Source organism: Centruroides sculpturatus, unplaced genomic scaffold (assembly GCF_000671375.1).
Source record: "Centruroides sculpturatus isolate CEXI.00-Female unplaced genomic scaffold, Cexi_2.0 scaffold568, whole genome shotgun sequence".
Taxonomy (NCBI): domain Eukaryota; kingdom Metazoa; phylum Arthropoda; class Arachnida; order Scorpiones; family Buthidae; genus Centruroides; species Centruroides sculpturatus.
This window is the reverse complement of record NW_019384710.1, coordinates 250,612-272,251: the sequence shown is the minus strand read 5'-3', so window position 1 is coordinate 272,251 and position 21,640 is coordinate 250,612. Positions and strand designations below refer to the sequence as shown.

The following is a 21,640-nucleotide window of genomic DNA, read 5'->3' as shown; positions in this document are numbered from 1 at the left end:
CTTTTAACCGTTGTTGGATCGTTCAACATCATAATGCGTGCAGCAAAATATTGAGAAACAAAATAGTTCTCGATTGAGATTGGTCGGAAGAATGGAATAAGAAGAAAAATAAACGTAGAAATTAATGTTATTTTATGAATATTAACTGCGTAACACATTAATTGTTCTTTTCTATTTACAAGTCATAACTTAAAGGGGAGGAGGAGGTGAAGGTAATGTTTTAAAAAAGTTGTCTAAATATAAGCACATATAATTTACTAATGGATTAAGTAATTATTAGAAATAATTTTTTTTTAGTAAATTAACTAATTAAATATATGCATTAATACAGAAATTAAAAAGAAAGAATAAAAAAAATTAAAGAAAAGTTGCATATTTACTATCTTATACAATGTACAATTATCATTATGGATTATGTAAAATGAATTGTTCATTCTTCATTAGATATCATAGAGAAGACCTATTTATTACTTCAAGCTCTTGGTGTTGCATGTCAAAATCGTTGCTGATGAATGAACTGCTTCAAGTTGCTATTCGCATAGACTTACAATCAACGATGATGTGACTTAGATTGTCCATAGAGGTGTGGTGCACCAGAGAGAGAGAGGAAAAAAAGAAAAAAAATGGTAAAAAAATCGTTAAAGTTTTTAGGGCAATTCGATTGCTATCCAAAAAAAAAAAATTCACACACACACACACGCTCAGTTATATCTAAAGTTTTAGATGCTAATTACTAAATAAATCCATCATCCGATCAATCTAAATCAGAACATTTCGCGAAATACATCACTCGAAACACGTCTACAATCAAATTATGTTATATACAAAATTATTTATCTTTTTTTTTTTTAGAACAAGGAAACAATCGAATGAAGTGATGGCCTTCTATCTGGCACACCGTCTTCCTTTTTCCTTCCTTGAACATTAACTTCGGCTTCGGGACCACACCTACCCACTTCGCTAAACACTCTGGCACTATGTTCCAGAGCTTTAGCACGTAAAGATGCTATACTGTTCGATCTAAGTTCTTCTTTGTTAGATACCTGTGTTGTTTGTTGTTCCTCTCCAGATGTTTTAGGCTGTTCAACCTTTCGTGTTCCCTCGTCCATAGAGTGTTGTTGATCTTCGGAATCGCTCACATCCTTCAGTTTCTCTGCAGCTTCCAGAGATTTCCTATGCATCCCTGTTGGACGACACATGATGTCAGTGTTAGCTTCGTATCCTCCCTTCGTGATTCTAAAGAAATAATAAGGCATTCATTGCCACCTAATGTGAATTTTTAACATTTTTTTTTTTTGTTTTTTCATCGTATAAACTCTAATTTCCACCGATTTTAACCCATTAAAATTTAGAAAAACAAACAAAAAAATCGTTTATAAAATTGATCTTCGCTTAGCAAGACAATGGACGCCTTAAAATTTTTTTTAATTAAATTAATATTTAAAAATAAATAAACCATTAATTAATTATACAAATTAAAACTTTAATATTAAACTATATAATGACTTAAACGTTTGTTTAAGTGTTATATTTATATTGGAGAAAAGTTTACTGGAGGTTGATGTGGTGAAGTGGAATGAAATGTATGGAGTGAAATCCACATGTGTCAGTTTGTAGAACACAGGCGTTGAAAAGCAGCCACTCAAAACGAACATAATTAGGTATAGTAAGCATTGAACTGACGAATCCCTACCAACAGTCAGTCATTTAGGGAAAGGGGACCCATTCGCCACCAGAAAACCGTGACGGAGGGATAGTAATTTCCCTAATGACCGATTTATTAGACATCACTTAGAAGGGGTCTGTCGATAGCTTACAAAAATTCGTACCTAATATACTGATGACTGTACGATTCCCGTGGGGGAGACACACCTCCGATTTCCATTAGTTGATGTCTCCGGACAAAAATAAGGACTTTCCTCCCCCCTTTTCGTCGGTGACGTCATTCTGACGTTAAATCGTTTGATATGAAACTCACGATTCCTCGACTTTTTCTTTTTCTTTTATTTATTATTATATATATATTTTTTTTTTCGTAATTTTTTTTTCTTTGGGGGAATAACAATTGTAGAATGCAAAGTAAAAAGATACAGAATTATATATTTATATAGAAAACAATTAAAAAAAAAATAGAAAATATGGAATAGAGAAATTGCCCCATTTTATGAGGAATCGAAACTGCGGACCCATGGAAAAATGCCCCATTTCTTGAGGGATAACGATTGTGCGTGATTGAAAAATGTCTCCCGTTTAGTGTAGATTAGAAATCGAGCTATTAAAACATACCTCATTTGCTGAAGACCAGGAATCGTATCAATAAAAGAATGCTTCCCTCATTTTTTTGAGAACAGGGGATCGAGGTATTAAAGAGTACCCAATTTCTTGAAATCTGAGGATCCACGTATTAAAAAATATTTCGTAAAAACCGAGGATCCAGCTATTAAAAAAATGCCTTATTTCCTGAGAACAGGGGATCGAGGTATTAAAGAGTACCCAATTTCTTGAAATCTGAGGATCCACGTATTAAAAAAATGCCTTATTTCGTAAAAACCGAGGATCCAGCTATTAAAAAATGCCTCATTTCCTGAAGACCAGACGTCGAAGCAGTGAAAATATGCCCCCATTTCCTGGAAACCGAAGATTGTGGTATTGAAGAATGCCTCATTTTCTTCGGACCAGGCATTAGAGTAATAAAAAAAAANAACATCGTCGAAGATCGAAAATAATAATAATAATAAAATAGATTTTTCTATATCCGGATACAAGCTTAATTGTTTAAATTTAACCTGGCATTTAGAACTTATGCTTTTTAATTGGACTACGTCAAAGGCCGTAGTCACGTGATACGGAGGCTGTAATAATTAGACAATGCCAGGTTTGAGATTACAAACCATTCCCTTGGGACGTGAAACTAAACGTTCACCTATTACCTGTGCTAAATGTTACAAAGATCTATATCTAAATCATATTTTCAAGCACCGGAAAAAAGTCTATTTATATTAATTTTAAAGCATAAAATTTTATTTATACGCTTTAAAATTCTCAAAAAGATTATTAAATGATCTACTATCAACAGAAATTTCCAAAAATAATAATAATTTTCTCCAAAGAGAAAGAGAAAGCGAGAGAGCGAGAGAGAGAGAGAGAGAGAGGGGGGCATTTGTAATGTCTCTAACGCTTAGATTTTTATATATTTAACAGGTATTTTTTGTTATTTTTAATTATTTTTACACGTATTTAATTATTTTTATCTATTCGCATCAATTTTTTCCATATAATCAAACAAATACACCTTCAATTATATTGATAAACTCTCTCTTTTTCCGCATCAATCCGAGTGGAAGATGATGATGATGATGATAATTTTATTCGAAATTTTCGTAAATTTTACGATATATTTTTTAAACAAAAACTTAAGTAACATTCTAGAATTATATTTAAATGATTTAAAGTTAAATAGTATTTAATACGAACCAAAAAGTTAAACATTTCTACTATCATTTGACTATTAAATTCGACATTAATTATATTTTAAAAGAAAGAAATTAAAATTTCCTAGAGAAATTTAATTGAATTTTTAAAAATAACTGTTGATTATCGAGTATCATTTTCCACATCGTCCATAAAAGAATTTCCTTTTTTAAAAAAAATCCTTCACTAATTGGAAATTTAAGATGTTTCTGTTGAATATAACAGAAATAGTCTTTAGAAAATAATCATTTGATCAACGTATTTCGATTATTTAAATTAAAATATAAAATTAATGTAAACGTATATATAGATTTTTCGTTAACGAAGATAGATTTTTATCAATTAAGAAGTGACTTGTTTGAGTTTTTAGTAATTAAACTAATGTTAGTCACTTGGGGGTTGGTTGCATCGTTCCACTTGTGCTAAGTAAAAAGCGATTAAACTATAGGAAAAAAAAAATAATAATAATTATTCCAATTACCGAATAAATGATCAAGCTTCAGTTAATTATATAATTAACTTTATACCATTAAATCACCAAGTAATTAATTCTAATTCAATCCTTTATATAGTTTTTATCCCATCGTCGTGTTAAGGATGCGGATCAAACTCGCGCTTCTAACGTTTAAATTTATTATTATTATATATATATTTATTTAATTTAGAATACTTGGTAAAATATTTAAATTATTAAATATATATATACCTGGATTCTATCCTCTGGTAAATCCGTCTTTAACGATAACATTTCTCGAGCATATACATCTGGATAATGAGCTTCTTTAAACGCCTTCTCCAATTCTTCCAGTTGGTAACTTGTAAAAATCGTTCTATAAAGAAGAAAGGAAGGAAGGAAGAGGGGGAAAAAAGAATATACTCGGTTAAAAAATAAAATAAAAATCGATAAAACTTATCGAAATAATTTATTGGGTGCTATGAAATTATGGTAATTTAGGGGGACGAAGTGGAGAGGAGAGGAAATTCCAACCCCGTTTCTCACGAGCTTTACTCTATTGAAAACTAAATTCTTTACCAGTTGAGGTTTTTTTTATGATCTCTCTCTCTCTCTCTCTCCCTGACATCCCTACATAATTAAATATATAAATTAAAAACCAGTATTTAGAATTTATAATTATCTTAGGTTAAAAGGTCACATGTTTCGTTATATACCACCCTTTTCTTTGTTATATATTATATTTAAAAAAAATGCAATTTATTACTAAATTTACTCGATTTAATTACATAAAATCGAGAATTTAAGTTCGAATTAAACGCATTCCGTACGAGATTATAACATTAACAACACTCCATAAAGATAACAACCGTAACACCTCCCTTAATAGGTAAAGAGTGTGAGTTTTTTTGTGAGTTTATAGATAAGATCTCGTTTATTTTACATGTAACCTATTATAAATGTTGTTCCCATCGATAAATATCCCATATATTCTATATTATTCCATCAACAATGCATTCCTAATGCAAATAACAATAACGTGTTAGTGTCAATCTAGCAGTGTTATCCTTTAATTAATATTAAATAATAATTTCTGGTGATAACGGGAAGGGGGAAGAAGAGGTGGAGAATTTTTAGAATTATTATTATTATTATTTTTTATTATTATTATTGTTATAGAAGGGCGTTACGGGAAAAAAAGATAGACGTCAAAATTATTTGCCACTCGTCACTCGTCGTTTCCAACCTTTATTACTTGTGTAAACACGACAGACAATTAATGCCTGGTGTAAGTCACGGTTGGTGGCNAAAAAAGCTCCATTTCTTAAGAATTAAAGATCCACGTATTAAAAAATGCCTTATTTCGTAAAAATCGAGGATCCAGCTATTAAAAAAATGCCTTATTTCCTGAAGACCAGACGTCGAAGCAATGTAAAAAAAATGCCCTCATTTCTTGAGAACCGGGAATCGAGCTATTAAATAATGCCTCATTTCGGGAAAACCGAGGATCCACGTATTAAAAATGCCTCATTTCCTGAAGACCAGACATCGAAGTAATGAAAAATTGCCCAATTTCCTAAAGAATAAGAAGTGATTTCCAGAGGAATAAGGATCATAGACTATAAATAAATGTCAATTTCCTGAGGAATAGAAACGAGAACCACGAAAAAGATCTTATTTCATAAGAAGTAGATACTAAGAGCTATATATATATATATATAAATTCTTAAAGAATAAAAATTATAGTCTATGCAAAATCTTATTTCTTAAGGAGTAGACTGAAATATAGAAAATATCTCATCATCTTAAGAAGAAGAAATAATAAAATATATAGAAAATATCGCATTTCAATTATGTAATTACAAAAAAGACCCATTCATAATTAATCCTGTGTCTAAAACGTTCTATTGAATTGACTAAAAAATGGAAAAAAATTTTTGCCAATTATAAATTTTTTCCAATTTTGAATTGTGCTTCGTTATCTCCGTTCGAATAGAAAGCTATTAAAATAATAATCTCTAAAAGAAACAGTATTCTCTCTCTCTCCATTCCACTTTACTAACATCAAAGCACTAAGAGAAAAGGGGTAGAGATCGTAGTTACGCTCCAAAGAAAGTGGATAAAGACAGCTCATTGGCCACACACCATCCAATTAAAGGTTCCCTGCCAACATGCTTTGCTGTAGTGATTTCATTAGCTGATTGCTTTCTTCTCTTGTCATCAATCCCACCCTCCAATGATTTTAGGCATTGATAGGGATTTTGATACAACATAAATACATGGATACACAATGTATAAACTCTTGTACAAATTTCAATTATGGTATCGTTACGAGCTTCCTACACGTTAATATTTCTTATTTATATTAAATCTAATGTAATATTAAAATTAATTATTTAAAGCCTTCTATATATTTTATAATCATTAATTAAGTAAATTTTCTAAGACAATCTCGTGTTATCAATTTGTATAGAGTTTCGATAGGTTCTCAACTTAGTCTATAGAAGACGAAGACGTTCTATAATAAGAAACTGTAAAAAAATATTCATTATAAACAACTTATAAACTAGCTTTTCTCGTTTACTAATCGTTTCTTTCGTCATCAAAATGATTGCCTATCGACAAAAGTCGTCGCGTAGTCACTAACGTCAATGTACTATACCTTAACTAGTGTTTTTTAAATCGATAAACGACTATTCCTCTTTTAGAAAAAAATCTTTTTTTTTTTAGATTTTAAAATCTAATACAATACAATTTTGTACGTGATAGATTTTAAAAAATAATCCAAAAAAATTCTATTTAATTTATAATTTTAAAAATAATTTCTCTTTCTCTCTCTCTTATTTTTTTGTTATTCAACATCCGAATAGAAAAGATAAAGATGACATCTTATCCTTTACGGATCAGAATAAGAAAAAAATAATCTTTACTGAGAGACGACAGAACTAGAAATCATTTAACTCGAAGTACCGGTTGACTATCATTAGAGGACATAGCGCTAATGATGTGCCCTTGGGTCACATACTCTCGTACCATTAACAGAGGACGTACCCAGCAACCAGGGTGCACACGAACTCATGTCACCTTCCTTGGCACTCTTCAGGATACTATCCGGTAGAGGAAGCGAATGCCGCACCATAGCACCATACAAACCATATTCGGCCATTATGGTGCTCTTGCCCCAGCATTTCTCCGTCTTTCTCCATTTAGCACGTCTGTTTTGGAACCAAACCTGTAAAGAAAAAAAAACACAATATATATATATATATATATATCATTAAATAAAATCATTTATATATTAAATAAACATACCATGCTATAATTCAAGAACCTCGTAGTTTATTATTAAATGGAAGAGGAAGAGATACCTTCGACCCAATACAAGAAAAGTAAGATACGCTGATTTAAATATTATATTAAATAAGTATCAATTTTTATATAAATCTTATCAATTTGTAGTAGAAGTAACGAAAGATTCTTCAACCAATTTCTTTAAAATTAGTTTGCAAGTTTGAAATTTCTTTCATATTCATGTCGTATTCATTGCATTCATCTATCGTATCTTTTCGTATATTTTTTGGGACTTCCTTTCGACGTGTCCTTGGGCATTTTGGAGAAATTGGCGTCCAATGTAATCTCATTCTATGTCCGAATCAATGATAGGAAATTGGCAAGCGAGTGGAATATTAAGCAATCTACAATCATGAGTTTGTTACCATGGTTACATACCCCAACCTTGTGGAACAAAATAAAAAAATTTGGGCTAGAGATTAAGGGTGTCATCCTTAAAATTATTTTATTTTATCAATTATGCCCTATATTTTACCCCAATACAAGTCTATACTTATTGTGATTTATACATATAATTTGTTTTCTTGTATAAATGTATAAACAACGACCACTGGAAACAGATATCTTTGTGATTTTATATGCAGAATGGGTTAAAAGTCTTCATATAAAATACAGACCACCCGAAGGCACGTGTGATATATGTGTGTAGTGTAACGTCTGACGTGTTAACATGCATTTATACGTGCATACAGTGAAATGTTACAGCACATAGATCATATAAGTGATTATATAATAAAGTAAATCCTTTGTCTACGCGTGGAGACTTTTAAATCATCTTTTACATGTTTTTATTGTGTGCTATTATATTGATCATTCTGGTATTAAACATTATAATCGTATTTTCTTATAAATTAGCGATGAAATATCATTAGAATATAATGAAATTCTTTAATTAATCGTGGGCCTTCCTCTGAAAAGTCTTGGAGTTTTGTAGAAAGGAGGACATATGAATGAAGGTTGAAGGCTTAAATAAGGCTAATTAATACTTAATTAATTGATAAATAATCTTGGATAACGTCTGAATATCAATTCCTTCTAAAAAATTTTTATAAAACTAAAATTAAATTAATAAAACTAGTTACACCCGGGAGAATATCACTTAAATAAGATTGCTTAATTTAGACCTGTGTCTCTTAAAGTGTGGTACGCATACCCCTTGAAAGGTCTCCTTCAGGGAGTACCACACTATAACACTAGAGAATTTGCCTTATAACCTCGAAAGATCCTCTGAGAATACGCATACATTTAAGGAGTTTAAACTTATCCTTGTATAAGTTTAAACTCTTTAATAATACGTTTCGATATAGAAGAAACCCAGCTTACCAGCTATTGAGTAAATATCATCATCAACGTAAGAGTATTTATATCATTTATTTTTAATTATACGAGTATTTTATCATCTTTAATACATCTTTATCAATTCAATCCGGAGCATCATCCGCATCTTCTTAAGTTTTTTTCTAATTCATCCGAAGAAAAATCGAGTTTTATAGTTCGATTTAACGATTTTTTAAAATCGGAGAGTGTAATAAAACGTCGGAATTAAAGATTTTTAGGGATTTTACACACCGCTGAACCAAATAATTCATCATCATACCGTTTAAATAGTAACTAAAAGTGTATAAAGTCGACCCCAACACTGTTGATTTTTCCGTTTTATATGAATTCCATGTTGTACGAGTCACTTAGATTTTACAAACACATGTGCCGGGTTGTGAACGTCTCACGTATTTGTAAAATCTAAGTGACTCGTACAACATGGAATTCATATAAAACGGAAAAATTAACAGTGTTATAGGTGGGTCAACTGTATAAGTCGATAATGATTTACGTAGATAAATTTTAATTATAAAAGTATAAAATTTTGATAGAAAAGAAGAAGAAGGAAAAAAATATATAAAAAAATCTCCCGTTCTAGATTAAAAAGTTTGTTATTTTTGTAGTAGTTTCAATTTAATGTTTTGTAGTGAGACGTCATCAACCATCAACACAGTTGAAAGCTGTCAGCGATACCATTTAACAACGGTCGACTTTATTAAATCCCCAAGCACAAAAGGAACCAACACTTGATTTAAAAAGAACCAAGTTGAAGAAAAAATGTTAGGAAGTAAAGCTGTCAGTGCAACTTTCCTTTACCACAAAGTTTTAGAAGAGAAAGAAGGAAAAAAAAAATCAAAGAATGTCGCAGATGGTTTCAGGCTCACCTAAACTCCAACAACGACATCCCGTCTGCTGTTCCCCAGGGATGAGTCTAGTTGTGAGGCCAGGGGCAACACAGCAGCTAGTCCATTAGGTTTATTAGTTCTATAGCGGAAATCACCGAGGTGTTGTTAGCAGAGGTGTAACAATCGTATCGAGTACAGGTTGGAAGTAGCGTTAGTCGGATCATACGATAACCACCGATACCATCGAATCCACTTAATAATCGATAATTCGACGACGTTTACAAATTAAATAATTATATTCTCTAATTGTATTAGAGTAAAATTAACTAGTATATTCTTTATTAAAGTGTGTGTAGAACGGATGCGATTGATAATGCCGCCATGCATAAAGTTATCATTGATTAGTCATTGAATCGATGTAGATGAATAGAAAATCGGAATTAGAAAGATTTCGTATATCGTCGATGAGTAAAAATACTCAATTAAAAATTTTTGCCTGGTCCGTCCGCATTGAAAGCGGTCCAAAGCAGCCGTTTCCTACTCTACCAAGACGAGCCGTTGGCATGGTAACGACGACAGAGTCGTTGTCAACCTCCCACTCTCTCTCTCTCTCACTCTCCTCCTTTCACCGGACACATTGCCTTATTCATGCCGGTCCACTGAACGTCCAGAATGCCTTGCGCATCTCGGCACGTGACAACGGCGGTAACGTGCCAATAATTAGAAACTTTCCTCCCCCTTCAACGATCCCCACCAACGTTCGATTGAAAGGATTCAGTCCGGAATACTTACCTCCCCCACATCACATACGAAAACTGTAGATGATCAGCTATAAGAAATCCTATTTTGTTAATAGTTCGACGATGGGAACGTTTAAACATTAAATAATATTTTTTTTTTCCTCTCATCTGTCTGTAGAGCCACGTAACCGGAATTTAATTTCAGACGTCACTCGCAAGACGACGTCACGACCAACGTTGCGAGACGTCAAGACAAGGCCCTAAGGCTAGGAAATAATAAGGGTAAAGCATCTTGAGCGTCAGACAGTAAGGTACGATATTATTACTCCTTTAATTAACGGGTCTTCGGACGGACGAAGTGGAAGGATGAGCCACCATTTTAAATAGTTTCGAGCACTCGTTCTATAATTAACCGCCGAGCTTCAAAGGAACGGAGGAAAGAGAAGGGAAGGGGGGAAGACACTTCTTTTCGAAGCTCGGTTTTGGCTGGGCGAGCAGAAATTGATGAAATGTGAATAAAATAGGTCTGAAAAGCAATTAAGAGCAAATTACTGAGTGCATCTGGCCGTATAATTTGTTGGCCATCCACTCAAAGATGGTAGCTTTTACTCGACCAAATTACGACGAACGAAACAAGTTGAGGCGAACGTAGTCTAGTCACGTTTGTTTCGGGTCGGAAACTCCTCCACTATCACGGTTCTCCACCGGGATGCAAGTTTTTCCTTCCCCCCTCCCATTTCTTCTCCGTTTCTAAGGTTTGTTACAATGCATCCCTCTCCTCCCCCCCTTCCCAGTGAGTGACAGAATACCGTTCGGATTCGAGATGAGGAGTTTAAAAGTAATGAATTAATTTGTGAAAGTTTACAAAACGATTTAAAGAAGATAACGAGGAATAAAATTTTCTACGTTAAATTATTCTTTTATGTATTATATAAATAGTGGAAAAAAAAAAAACTTTTTATTCCGTTTCGTTTACGTAAATTTCATAACGAGAAAGACTTTCTACCATTAAAAATATGAAAACTGGATAATTAATTAACTCGATACGTAAATTGAAAAGAGAAAAGATATCTGTTGAATAAATCCCGGCATCGTTGACACATTGGGGAGATGTTCTCACTAAACCGTATGACAAATCGGATTAGTTTAAGGTGACATCGTGCAAACCGATCGACGACATTTGCATAATGTATCGTAGATTACAGGAAAAAATTGAAAAATATAATTAAAATAAACGTTTCAAATCGTCTTAAAAATGTCATTTATATCGTTCGGACACGTTTTTTTTGTTTAATTTTTCCGTATTTTACGTCCGAAACCATCAAAAACTAATATAAACTCCTGTAAATCATACTTCCCCGCAAAGCATACGTGTTTAGTTGTGAAGCAGACTCGTTTCTAGGATAACAAAAGAAATCAACTTTAATTTAAAAATGAATAATCAGGATAGAGAAAAGCGTGTTTTAATATTAACTAAAGGTTATTCTTGATTAAATACGACAAAGTTATTATCAATATTTATTTATTTGACAATGTAAACACTCGGAGTAAACATCATCATTAATAAAAAATGGATTTTTTTCAGAGGAAATTAATTCCTTAATTTATGATTACTTACGTCTTTATAAAATCATTAAATTTATTAAATATTCTATGTAATAACTTTTATATTTCGTTAAGAATTATAAAAAATAAATGAAGATTTTAAAGGAACAAAGCTAACTTTTTCTTTCTGAAACTCGCCTTGTTGATAAGAAAAAAATAATAATAATATAATAAAAAATATATTATATATTTTTAAAATAAAGACATATCCTCTGTATTATTTTAGATTTTCATCAATCTTTCAAGAAATCGTAAAGATAAAAACTATTTCTTCTCTAATTTCTTACAAAGTTGATGATCATCTAATACAATAACATAGAAAAACTGTTGATTTTTTTTTAAAAAAATTAAACATAAGAAGCTTGTTTATATTTTTAAGAAAACAAATCAACATTCTCTTACATTTTATCAAAAAAAAAGAGAGATGAATGAGTTTTCCTCTTATATATATATATATTTTTTACCAGAAAAAGAAAATAAATATAAGTGGGCCAATAGGGAAAGATATAGGAAAGAAAAACTTTGTATTAATCTAAACAAATATCTTACTCGGTATAAATGTGCATAACTAAATTATAATGGAACCCAATTTGAATGTAGTATGTGCAAGAGCCCGATCCCTGCCATTTTCTTTTATATATATAATATTTAATACGAATTCGGATGTAGTAGAATCGTTACACTAATGTTCTACCCACAATCGAATTATCTTTGGGATCGTCTGTCGGAATTACGGACAAAGTTTTCCGTCAGGAATCAATTGATTGGAAGAGTGTTTCCGGGATATTTCCGGATAACTGACCGCAATTTCCAAATCATGTTCTTCACTTGATTTCATCTCCGATGTTTCGGAAGTAGATCCATCTTATTCTCCTTTTCTAGACGACTATTCTTTTATCTTAACTATCGGGCTCTTTCACGGATTACTGAAGATGAATTTATCGATTTCGTAATTATATTTCGTATAAAATCCTACCTTACTGTTTAAATAAATAAATAATTGTCATTAAAAAAAATACATAGTGATCGTGGTATTCTCTATTCAATTTATGTTGTTAATTAAATTAATTAAGGATAGAATTACATAATTATAAGTCCTGATATGGATCGTTTTTTTTAAATTTAAAATTATAAAGATGCATTAAATAATTTATTATTTTTTTAAAGTTTAAAAATATCTGCAGAATTTAAGTGATTATCGATCAAAGATAAGCAGGAATCGGTAAAGAAGTCGAAGTAAGAAGAGTTCAATAGATAGAATTAATAGGCGGCCACCCCTTGGTGACAAGAAGAATGGATGCAACCCACACCTGAAACTTTTCCTCGTCTACCTCATTACTCGCCATTTAGTTAATTAGACTGAGGTAGGTACGACAACCAGTGTCCAAATCCCTAGAGGACCCGGTTACCTGCTCTTTTCGCCCCCACTTTCGCATTACCCCCTTGCACGATAGGAAGAGAAAGAAAAAAAAAACAAACCAGTAGTCTCCTCTGTGACCCTCTAATGTCTGCAGTGCGGAACTACACACTAACTAACTTGTTAAGGCGATTACTCTATGAGTTAGTTCGAAAAATCACCGTCAATACGCTAGATGTGACCAAGGATGCGTAAGTAATTGGATCCTGTGAGACTTAAAATCTTTTATTGAGTTTCAATTAAGGAATCTGTTTTTAACGTCCTCTTTCTCTTTTCTTTCTTAACTTGTAAATTAGGTAAATTGTTTGATGAGTCGACAACATCCAATCGCCATTTTTATCACAGCATCATCCAATTTCATCCGATTGACACTTAAACATCCTATTTTCTATGGTAAACAACGGCCTAATCGTTTAAAAAAAAAAAGGTTATTTTTCTACAGAAACATGAGTAATTTAACATCGTCGAAGATCGAAAATAATAATAATAATAAAATAGATTTTTCTATATCCGGATACAAGCTTAATTGTTTAAATTTAACCTGGCATTTAGAACTTATGCTTTTTAATTGGACTACGTCAAAGGCCGTAGTCACGTGATACGGAGGCTGTAATAATTAGACAATGCCAGGTTTGAGATTACAAACCATTCCCTTGGGACGTGAAACTAAACGTTCACCTATTACCTGTGCTAAATGTTACAAAGATCTATATCTAAATCATATTTTCAAGCACCGGAAAAAAGTCTATTTATATTAATTTTAAAGCATAAAATTTTATTTATACGCTTTAAAATTCTCAAAAAGATTATTAAATGATCTACTATCAACAGAAATTTCCAAAAATAATAATAATTTTCTCCAAAGAGAAAGAGAAAGCGAGAGAGCGAGAGAGAGAGAGAGAGAGGGGGGCATTTGTAATGTCTCTAACGCTTAGATTTTTATATATTTAACAGGTATTTTTTGTTATTTTTAATTATTTTTACACGTATTTAATTATTTTTATCTATTCGCATCAATTTTTTCCATATAATCAAACAAATACACCTTCAATTATATTGATAAACTCTCTCTTTTTCCGCATCAATCCGAGTGGAAGATGATGATGATGATGATAATTTTATTCGAAATTTTCGTAAATTTTACGATATATTTTTTAAACAAAAACTTAAGTAACATTCTAGAATTATATTTAAATGATTTAAAGTTAAATAGTATTTAATACGAACCAAAAAGTTAAACATTTCTACTATCATTTGATTATTAAATTCGACATTAATTATATTTTAAAAGAAAGAAATTAAAATTTCCTAGAGAAATTTAATTGAATTTTTAAAAATAACTGTTGATTATCGAGTATCATTTTCCACATCGTCCATAAAAGAATTTCCTTTTTTAAAAAAAATCCTTCACTAATTGGAAATTTAAGATGTTTCTGTTGAATATAACAGAAATAGTCTTTAGAAAATAATCATTTGATCAACGTATTTCGATTATTTAAATTAAAATATAAAATTAATGTAAACGTATATATAGATTTTTCGTTAACGAAGATAGATTTTTATCAATTAAGAAGTGACTTGTTTGAGTTTTTAGTAATTAAACTAATGTTAGTCACTTGGGGGTTGGTTGCATCGTTCCACTTGTGCTAAGTAAAAAGCGATTAAACTATAGGAAAAAAAAAATAATAATAATTATTCCAATTACCGAATAAATGATCAAGCTTCAGTTAATTATATAATTAACTTTATACCATTAAATCACCAAGTAATTAATTCTAATTCAATCCTTTATATAGTTTTTATCCCATCGTCGTGTTAAGGATGCGGATCAAACTCGCGCTTCTAACGTTTAAATTTATTATTATTATATATATATTTATTTAATTTAGAATACTTGGTAAAATATTTAAATTATTAAATATATATATACCTGGATTCTATCCTCTGGTAAATCCGTCTTTAACGATAACATTTCTCGAGCATATACATCTGGATAATGAGCTTCTTTAAACGCCTTCTCCAATTCTTCCAGTTGGTAACTTGTAAAAATCGTTCTATAAAGAAGAAAGGAAGGAAGGAAGAGGGGGAAAAAAGAATATACTCGGTTAAAAAATAAAATAAAAATCGATAAAACTTATCGAAATAATTTATTGGGTGCTATGAAATTATGGTAATTTAGGGGGACGAAGTGGAGAGGAGAGGAAATTCCAACCCCGTTTCTCACGAGCTTTACTCTATTGAAAACTAAATTCTTTACCAGTTGAGGTTTTTTTTATGATCTCTCTCTCTCTCTCTCTCCCTGACATCCCTACATAATTAAATATATAAATTAAAAACCAGTATTTAGAATTTATAATTATCTTAGGTTAAAAGGTCACATGTTAGGTTATATACCACCCTTTTCTTTGTTATATATTATATTTAAAAAAAATGCAATTTATTACTAAATTTACTCGATTTAATTACATAAAATCGAGAATTTAAGTTCGAATTAAACGCATTCCGTACGAGATTATAACATTAACAACACTCCATAAAGATAACAACCGTAACACCTCCCTTAATAGGTAAAGAGTGTGAGTTTATAGATAAGATCTCGTTTATTTTACATGTAACCTATTATAAATGTTGTTCCCATCGATAAATATCCCATATATTCTATATTATTCCATCAACAATGCATTCCTAATGCAAATAACAATAACGTGTTAGTGTCAATCTAGCAGTGTTATCCTTTAATTAATATTAAATAATAATTTCTGGTGATAACGGGAAGGGGGAAGAAGAGGTGGAGAATTTTTAGAATTATTATTATTATTATTTTTTATTATTATTATTGTTATAGAAGGGCGTTACGGGAAAAAAAGATAGACGTCAAAATTATTTGCCACTCGTCACTCGTCGTTTCCAACCTTTATTACTTGTGTAAACACGACAGACAATTAATGCCTGGTGTAAGTCACGGTTGGTGGCCAGTCAATATTTATAGTTCATTGTTGTTCAGGTGTCTGACTGATGCAACGGGAGTGAAAGAGACAACCTTTGATCTCTGCATTGACCCGTACCTATTCATTCAATTCGATTCTCCCCCTAAATGCTGTATGCACGGTTGGAGTGATCGATATTAAAGGTATTAATCAATTAAAAATAAACGAATAGTTTGCTCGAAAATCGATCGATCCCTTTTATTTTTATTGTTAAGTAATGACGTTTGTTTAAATGTGTTCGCTTCGTTAAACGCATTTGTTTGATTATAAATGTTTTAATGTGCTCGAAAATAAACATGATTTTCGGCATGTGTTTCTTTTAATTATTAAATAGTACAGGTGCTTTACACGGAGCCGGAATCAAATTTGTTGTGGCCATAACGATAACATATAAAAGGCCCTTTCCTTTTATTAAATAATGATACGTGCGTAAATGTTAAGCCCTGAACTAAAACAGACCCTTTTCCTCCACCAAACAATGATACATATATTGATATAAATGCGAGGCCCTGAGCTATAACAAATAATAGGCCCTTTCCCTCTACCAAACAATGACACATGTATAAATGGGAAGCCCTCATAACGCGAAATCCTTAGCTTATATGCAGAGCCGGATCTTTGTACATTCAACAGTTATCTGCGTGGATAAAGAATGCAAATAGACGAAGAAAAATGTAAATAATCATTTATTTAATAATATAATTGTAAGAGAAGAGAAGAAGAATGCCGTATAAACTCAGTTATCAGCAACACAACACTCTTCAGTTATAGAAACAACGAAGAATGCTACCCTATTCGTAATTATTTAACGTATACAAAGAAAATTACGTCCATAGTTAACGTACTGTACAGTATACAGACAACGAAATGAACCACCCCATATACAGAGCCGTATTTAAGCTTAAAAAAGTACAGCTTAGGGCCCGGTTCCATTCACAAAGATTATTATTTGGGTAAGGATGAAGGGTCTCTCGTACAATACAAGTTTAAATCCGGCTCTGAGGCATAAACAACGGAAAATAAGGTACATTTATTTACATAAAAATACGATTGAAATTTAGTTATTTGAGTAGATAAGTGGAAAATTATAAAACGTAGTCAAAGTCAGACACAACAAGTAAATTGCATTGTGGAATGCAAACAAAAGAAAGGAACCAATCGACACGTGTCTTTCAGGAACCAAGAAGACCGTCGTCCTTATGTAAATAATGGTGATTGTGAACTTAATTGTTTTTCTCGAGATGGACAGGGGGTGGTGTTGTTAGAGTCACGCTATAGTTTGATCGATCGACCCCGTTTCTACATCAAACCCTCTTCATCATTTGTAAATAAATTTAAAATAAATAATTAAAATGTAATTAATTTTAGGCATTCCTCGGTAATATAGATATAGAATACAATTATTAAAAGCTTACCTGTGCCTTCTTTTCTTTTTCTTTTTTTTATTCAGAGAACCGACGTCGTCGGATAGATTATTTTTGCTGCTATAATCTGTGACGAGTCCTGAAATAAAAACGTGTCAAAGGTCATCCACTGCTTAGTTTATTTAATTAATTTATAAGTAAAGAATATCGAACGATGATCGATCATCTGTTGTTAAATTTGATCGTTTCTAACGCATAAAAATTGCTTTTTTTTACCATTCTAATGCATAAATCTTATCTTTATTAATTAAAAATCATTATTAAATTGCCCGAAAACAATTTTTATAACTATTTTGATCACATTCTAGCTCTTAAAATCAAGCATTTTGATCACTTTTTGGCTCTTAAAAATCATATTCGCAAGCATTTTGATCACTTTTTGGCTCTTAAAAATCATATTCGCAAGCATTTTGATCAGTTTTTGACTCTTAAAAATCATATTCGCAAGCATCCCGATCACTTTTTGACTCTTAAAAATCACATATAAAAGCATTCTGGCTCTTAAAAATGTCTTTTACAATGGTTTTGAACGATTAAAAATGATTTTTTCTGACTAATCTTATCATTTTCCGATGCTGAAAAATCATCATCAGCCAACGATTTGCACAAAGAACATAATTCAAAGCGTGTAAACAAAGTAGATAATTAACGAATGTATAAGAGCTTTGGGTAATTTATCGTTATTGGCAAAGACGAAACAAGAAAACAATTTAATATTTTAGTGAACGAATGAGGCGAGTGAGATGTGGTCATTTCCTAACATTTAGAAATTAGGCCTAATTCTTTTCTATTCTCGTTTAGTTGAGATTCTTCTTTTCCATCGATAGAGAAAAATAGACATTCCGGATGACGTGAGGATAATAAACGACCAGAGAATCTTCTATAACGTGCAGAAGCGACATACCAAGTTCACAATATACCCAGGGATTGGGGGAAGTAAATCGGTCGGGCTTTGGTGAAGACCAAAATATTCCATTAATGTGGTGACTTACTAATGGATCGGTAATTTAATTATCAGCCAGTCCTTTTTCTCTCGGTCACCCTCATTCCTGATCTATGCGACTGGCTAATAGCGTTTCTAGCGTGCTTCTCCATCACCCCTAATATCCTCTGCTCACGACAATACCGCTCTCTTATTAGGTCGCAGCGCAACCGATCTCTTCACACGAAAGTTACTTCGCATCCTGCCATCGCCCAAGATGGCGATTTCTGCATTTTAACAGGTTCTCTTCTATGAATGGGTTTGATAGAGCATGATTTTAAATTAAAATTTCCTCCGTCTGCTGCTACCGAAACTTCTCTTCGTGTAAGACAAAAAAAAATTGAGAATTTCTTCCTCTCTTCAATCGATTTTAAATGTTTAAAATTACGCGAATTTATATACGTTTTGTCTCTACTAATTAACAGTATTTTTTTTTAATAATTGTCTTATTTATGCCTCACTAAATTTGTTACTACTACTTACTTGTCGCCTGGTTATGTCCCTTTACACTTTACTGCTCGTTACTCTTTATGTTCCCACAATTACTGTCCGTCTGTTTGTGTTACTTCACACTTACTTCCCACTTATTTATGTTCCTCCACAACTACTGTCTACACCAATTTATCTTTACTTATATAGGAGCATAAATAAGTAGTTAGTAAGTGTAAAGTAATACAAACAGACGGACAGTAACTGTGGGAATACACTTACATCTACACCTACTTGTGTTTCTATATCTTTATATACATAGAAGCATAAATAAATGTAGACAGTAGTTGTGGAGGAACATAAATAAGTGGGACTTCTCTTGTTTATGTTCCATACTCACTATAAATCTCTATGTTTCCTTCTTATTTACGTCTTATTGTCCTCCTAGTTATGCTCTATTCCCCTTATTAAAGATTTTTAGTGTCGACTCCTTAATAACGTGATAAGTTCTTCTCTGATGCTATATAGAGGAGTCTATCAATCTAATTGTCACGCATAGAAGACTGATTGTTAATAAATGACAAAGATTTATACGTTATCAAGCATAAAAATTACTATTAAAGCCATACTTTATTCACGAGAAGAAGAAGAAGAAGAAGAAGAAGAAAAACTCGACCCCATTCAACTCGATAACCAATCGTAGTCACGAAATAAGACGAATTGGTTATCTGAAAGGTAGATATGTATCTTTTATGTCCATTCTTGTGAAAATATTCGTCCATTAGATCCACCAAAGCGTGGGTGGAGGCTGCAGATGAGCCAAACCACTCCCTCTTTCACCACTATTCCCCTTATATTTCTCACTCCAAGCTATTTGGGGCAATCGAAAACGTTTATCTTTCAATATGTGTCCTATCCGTGACGTATCCAAAAATGAAATTGAGGGATTAATGCCATTTTCTTTCACTAGAAATCCAAGTTAAGCCGATTTAGGATTAAGAACGACGACAGAAAAAAAAGAAAGAAAAACGTTTCCCCCTAAAAAAATCGAATATTTTAGGGAGATTTTAGTAGGATTAATGTATCAAAAACTTTGTATATATAAAATTCCTTTTGTTTTGGTAGATTTTAATTAATTTTCCCGATTTTAAAATCAACGTTTGTTTAATTGGTGAAAGTAATTTTGTTTAATTGTTTTAAATTCAGCATTTTCATAAAACTCATTTAATGAAGAATGTTTCGAACGGGATTTAGAATAAATTCCATTAAAATTTTATAATCATTAATTAAGTTTCGAATTAAAACTTGATATATAAATTTNTTATGTTGTTAATTAAATTAATTAAGGATAGAATTACATAATTATAAGTCCTGATATGGATCGTTTTTTTTAAATTTAAAATTATAAAGATGCATTAAATAATTTATTATTTTTTTAAAGTTTAAAAATATCTGCAGAATTTAAGTGATTATCGATCAAAGATAAGCAGGAATCGGTAAAGAAGTCGAAGTAAGAAGAGTTCAATAGATAGAATTAATAGGCGGCCACCCCTTGGTGACAAGAAGAATGGATGCAACCCACACCTGAAACTTTTCCTCGTCTACCTCATTACTCGCCATTTAGTTAATTAGACTGAGGTAGGTACGACAACCAGTGTCCAAATCCCTAGAGGACCCGGTTACCTGCTCTTTTCGCCCCCACTTTCGCATTACCCCCTTGCACGATAGGAAGAGAAAGAAAAAAAAAAAACAAACCAGTAGTCTCCTCTGTGACCCTCTAATGTCTGCAGTGCGGAACTACACACTAACTAACTTGTTAAGGCGATTACTCTATGAGTTAGTTCGAAAAATCACCGTCAATACGCTAGATGTGACCAAGGATGCGTAAGTAATTGGATCCTGTGAGACTTAAAATCTTTTATTGAGTTTCAATTAAGGAATCTGTTTTTAACGTCCTCTTTCTCTTTTCTTTCTTAACTTGTAAATTAGGTAAATTGTTTGATGAGTCGACAACATCCAATCGCCATTTTTATCACAGCATCATCCAATTTCATCCGATTGACACTTAAACATCCTATTTTCTATGGTAAACAACGGCCTAATCGTTTAAAAAAAAAAAGGTTATTTTTCTACAGAAACATGAGTAATTTAACATCGTCGAAGATCGAAAATAATAATAATAATAAAATAGATTTTTCTATATCCGGATACAAGCTTAATTGTTTAAATTTAACCTGGCATTTAGAACTTATGCTTTTTAATTGGACTACGTCAAAGGCCGTAGTCACGTGATACGGAGGCTGTAATAATTAGACAATGCCAGGTTTGAGATTACAAACCATTCCCTTGGGACGTGAAACTAAACGTTCACCTATTACCTGTGCTAAATGTTACAAAGATCTATATCTAAATCATATTTTCAAGCACCGGAAAAAAGTCTATTTATATTAATTTTAAAGCATAAAATTTTATTTATACGCTTTAAAATTCTCAAAAAGATTATTAAATGATCTACTATCAACAGAAATTTCCAAAAATAATAATAATTTTCTCCAAAGAGAAAGAGAAAGCGAGAGAGCGAGAGAGAGAGAGAGAGAGGGGGCATTTGTAATGTC

At 31.8% G+C, this 21,640-nt stretch overlaps 1 protein-coding gene across 1 annotated transcript in view; it reads right to left on the bottom strand.

Annotated features, from left to right (window-relative positions):
• Window positions 1-325: 325 nt before the first annotated feature.
• Window positions 326-21,640, bottom strand: part of LOC111627805 (visual system homeobox 2-like) — a 54,536-nt gene continuing 33,221 nt past the window's right edge. Inside the window, exons 3-6 of the mRNA XM_023371453.1 lie at window positions 17,606-17,693; window positions 15,134-15,257; window positions 6,959-7,157; window positions 326-1,183 (exon numbers count right to left, since the gene is read on the bottom strand). Of these exons, the coding sequence (XP_023227221.1) occupies window positions 849-1,183; window positions 6,959-7,157; window positions 15,134-15,257; window positions 17,606-17,693 (746 nt within the window). The 3' untranslated portion in view covers window positions 326-848. The remainder of the gene's footprint in view (window positions 1,184-6,958; window positions 7,158-15,133; window positions 15,258-17,605; window positions 17,694-21,640) is intronic.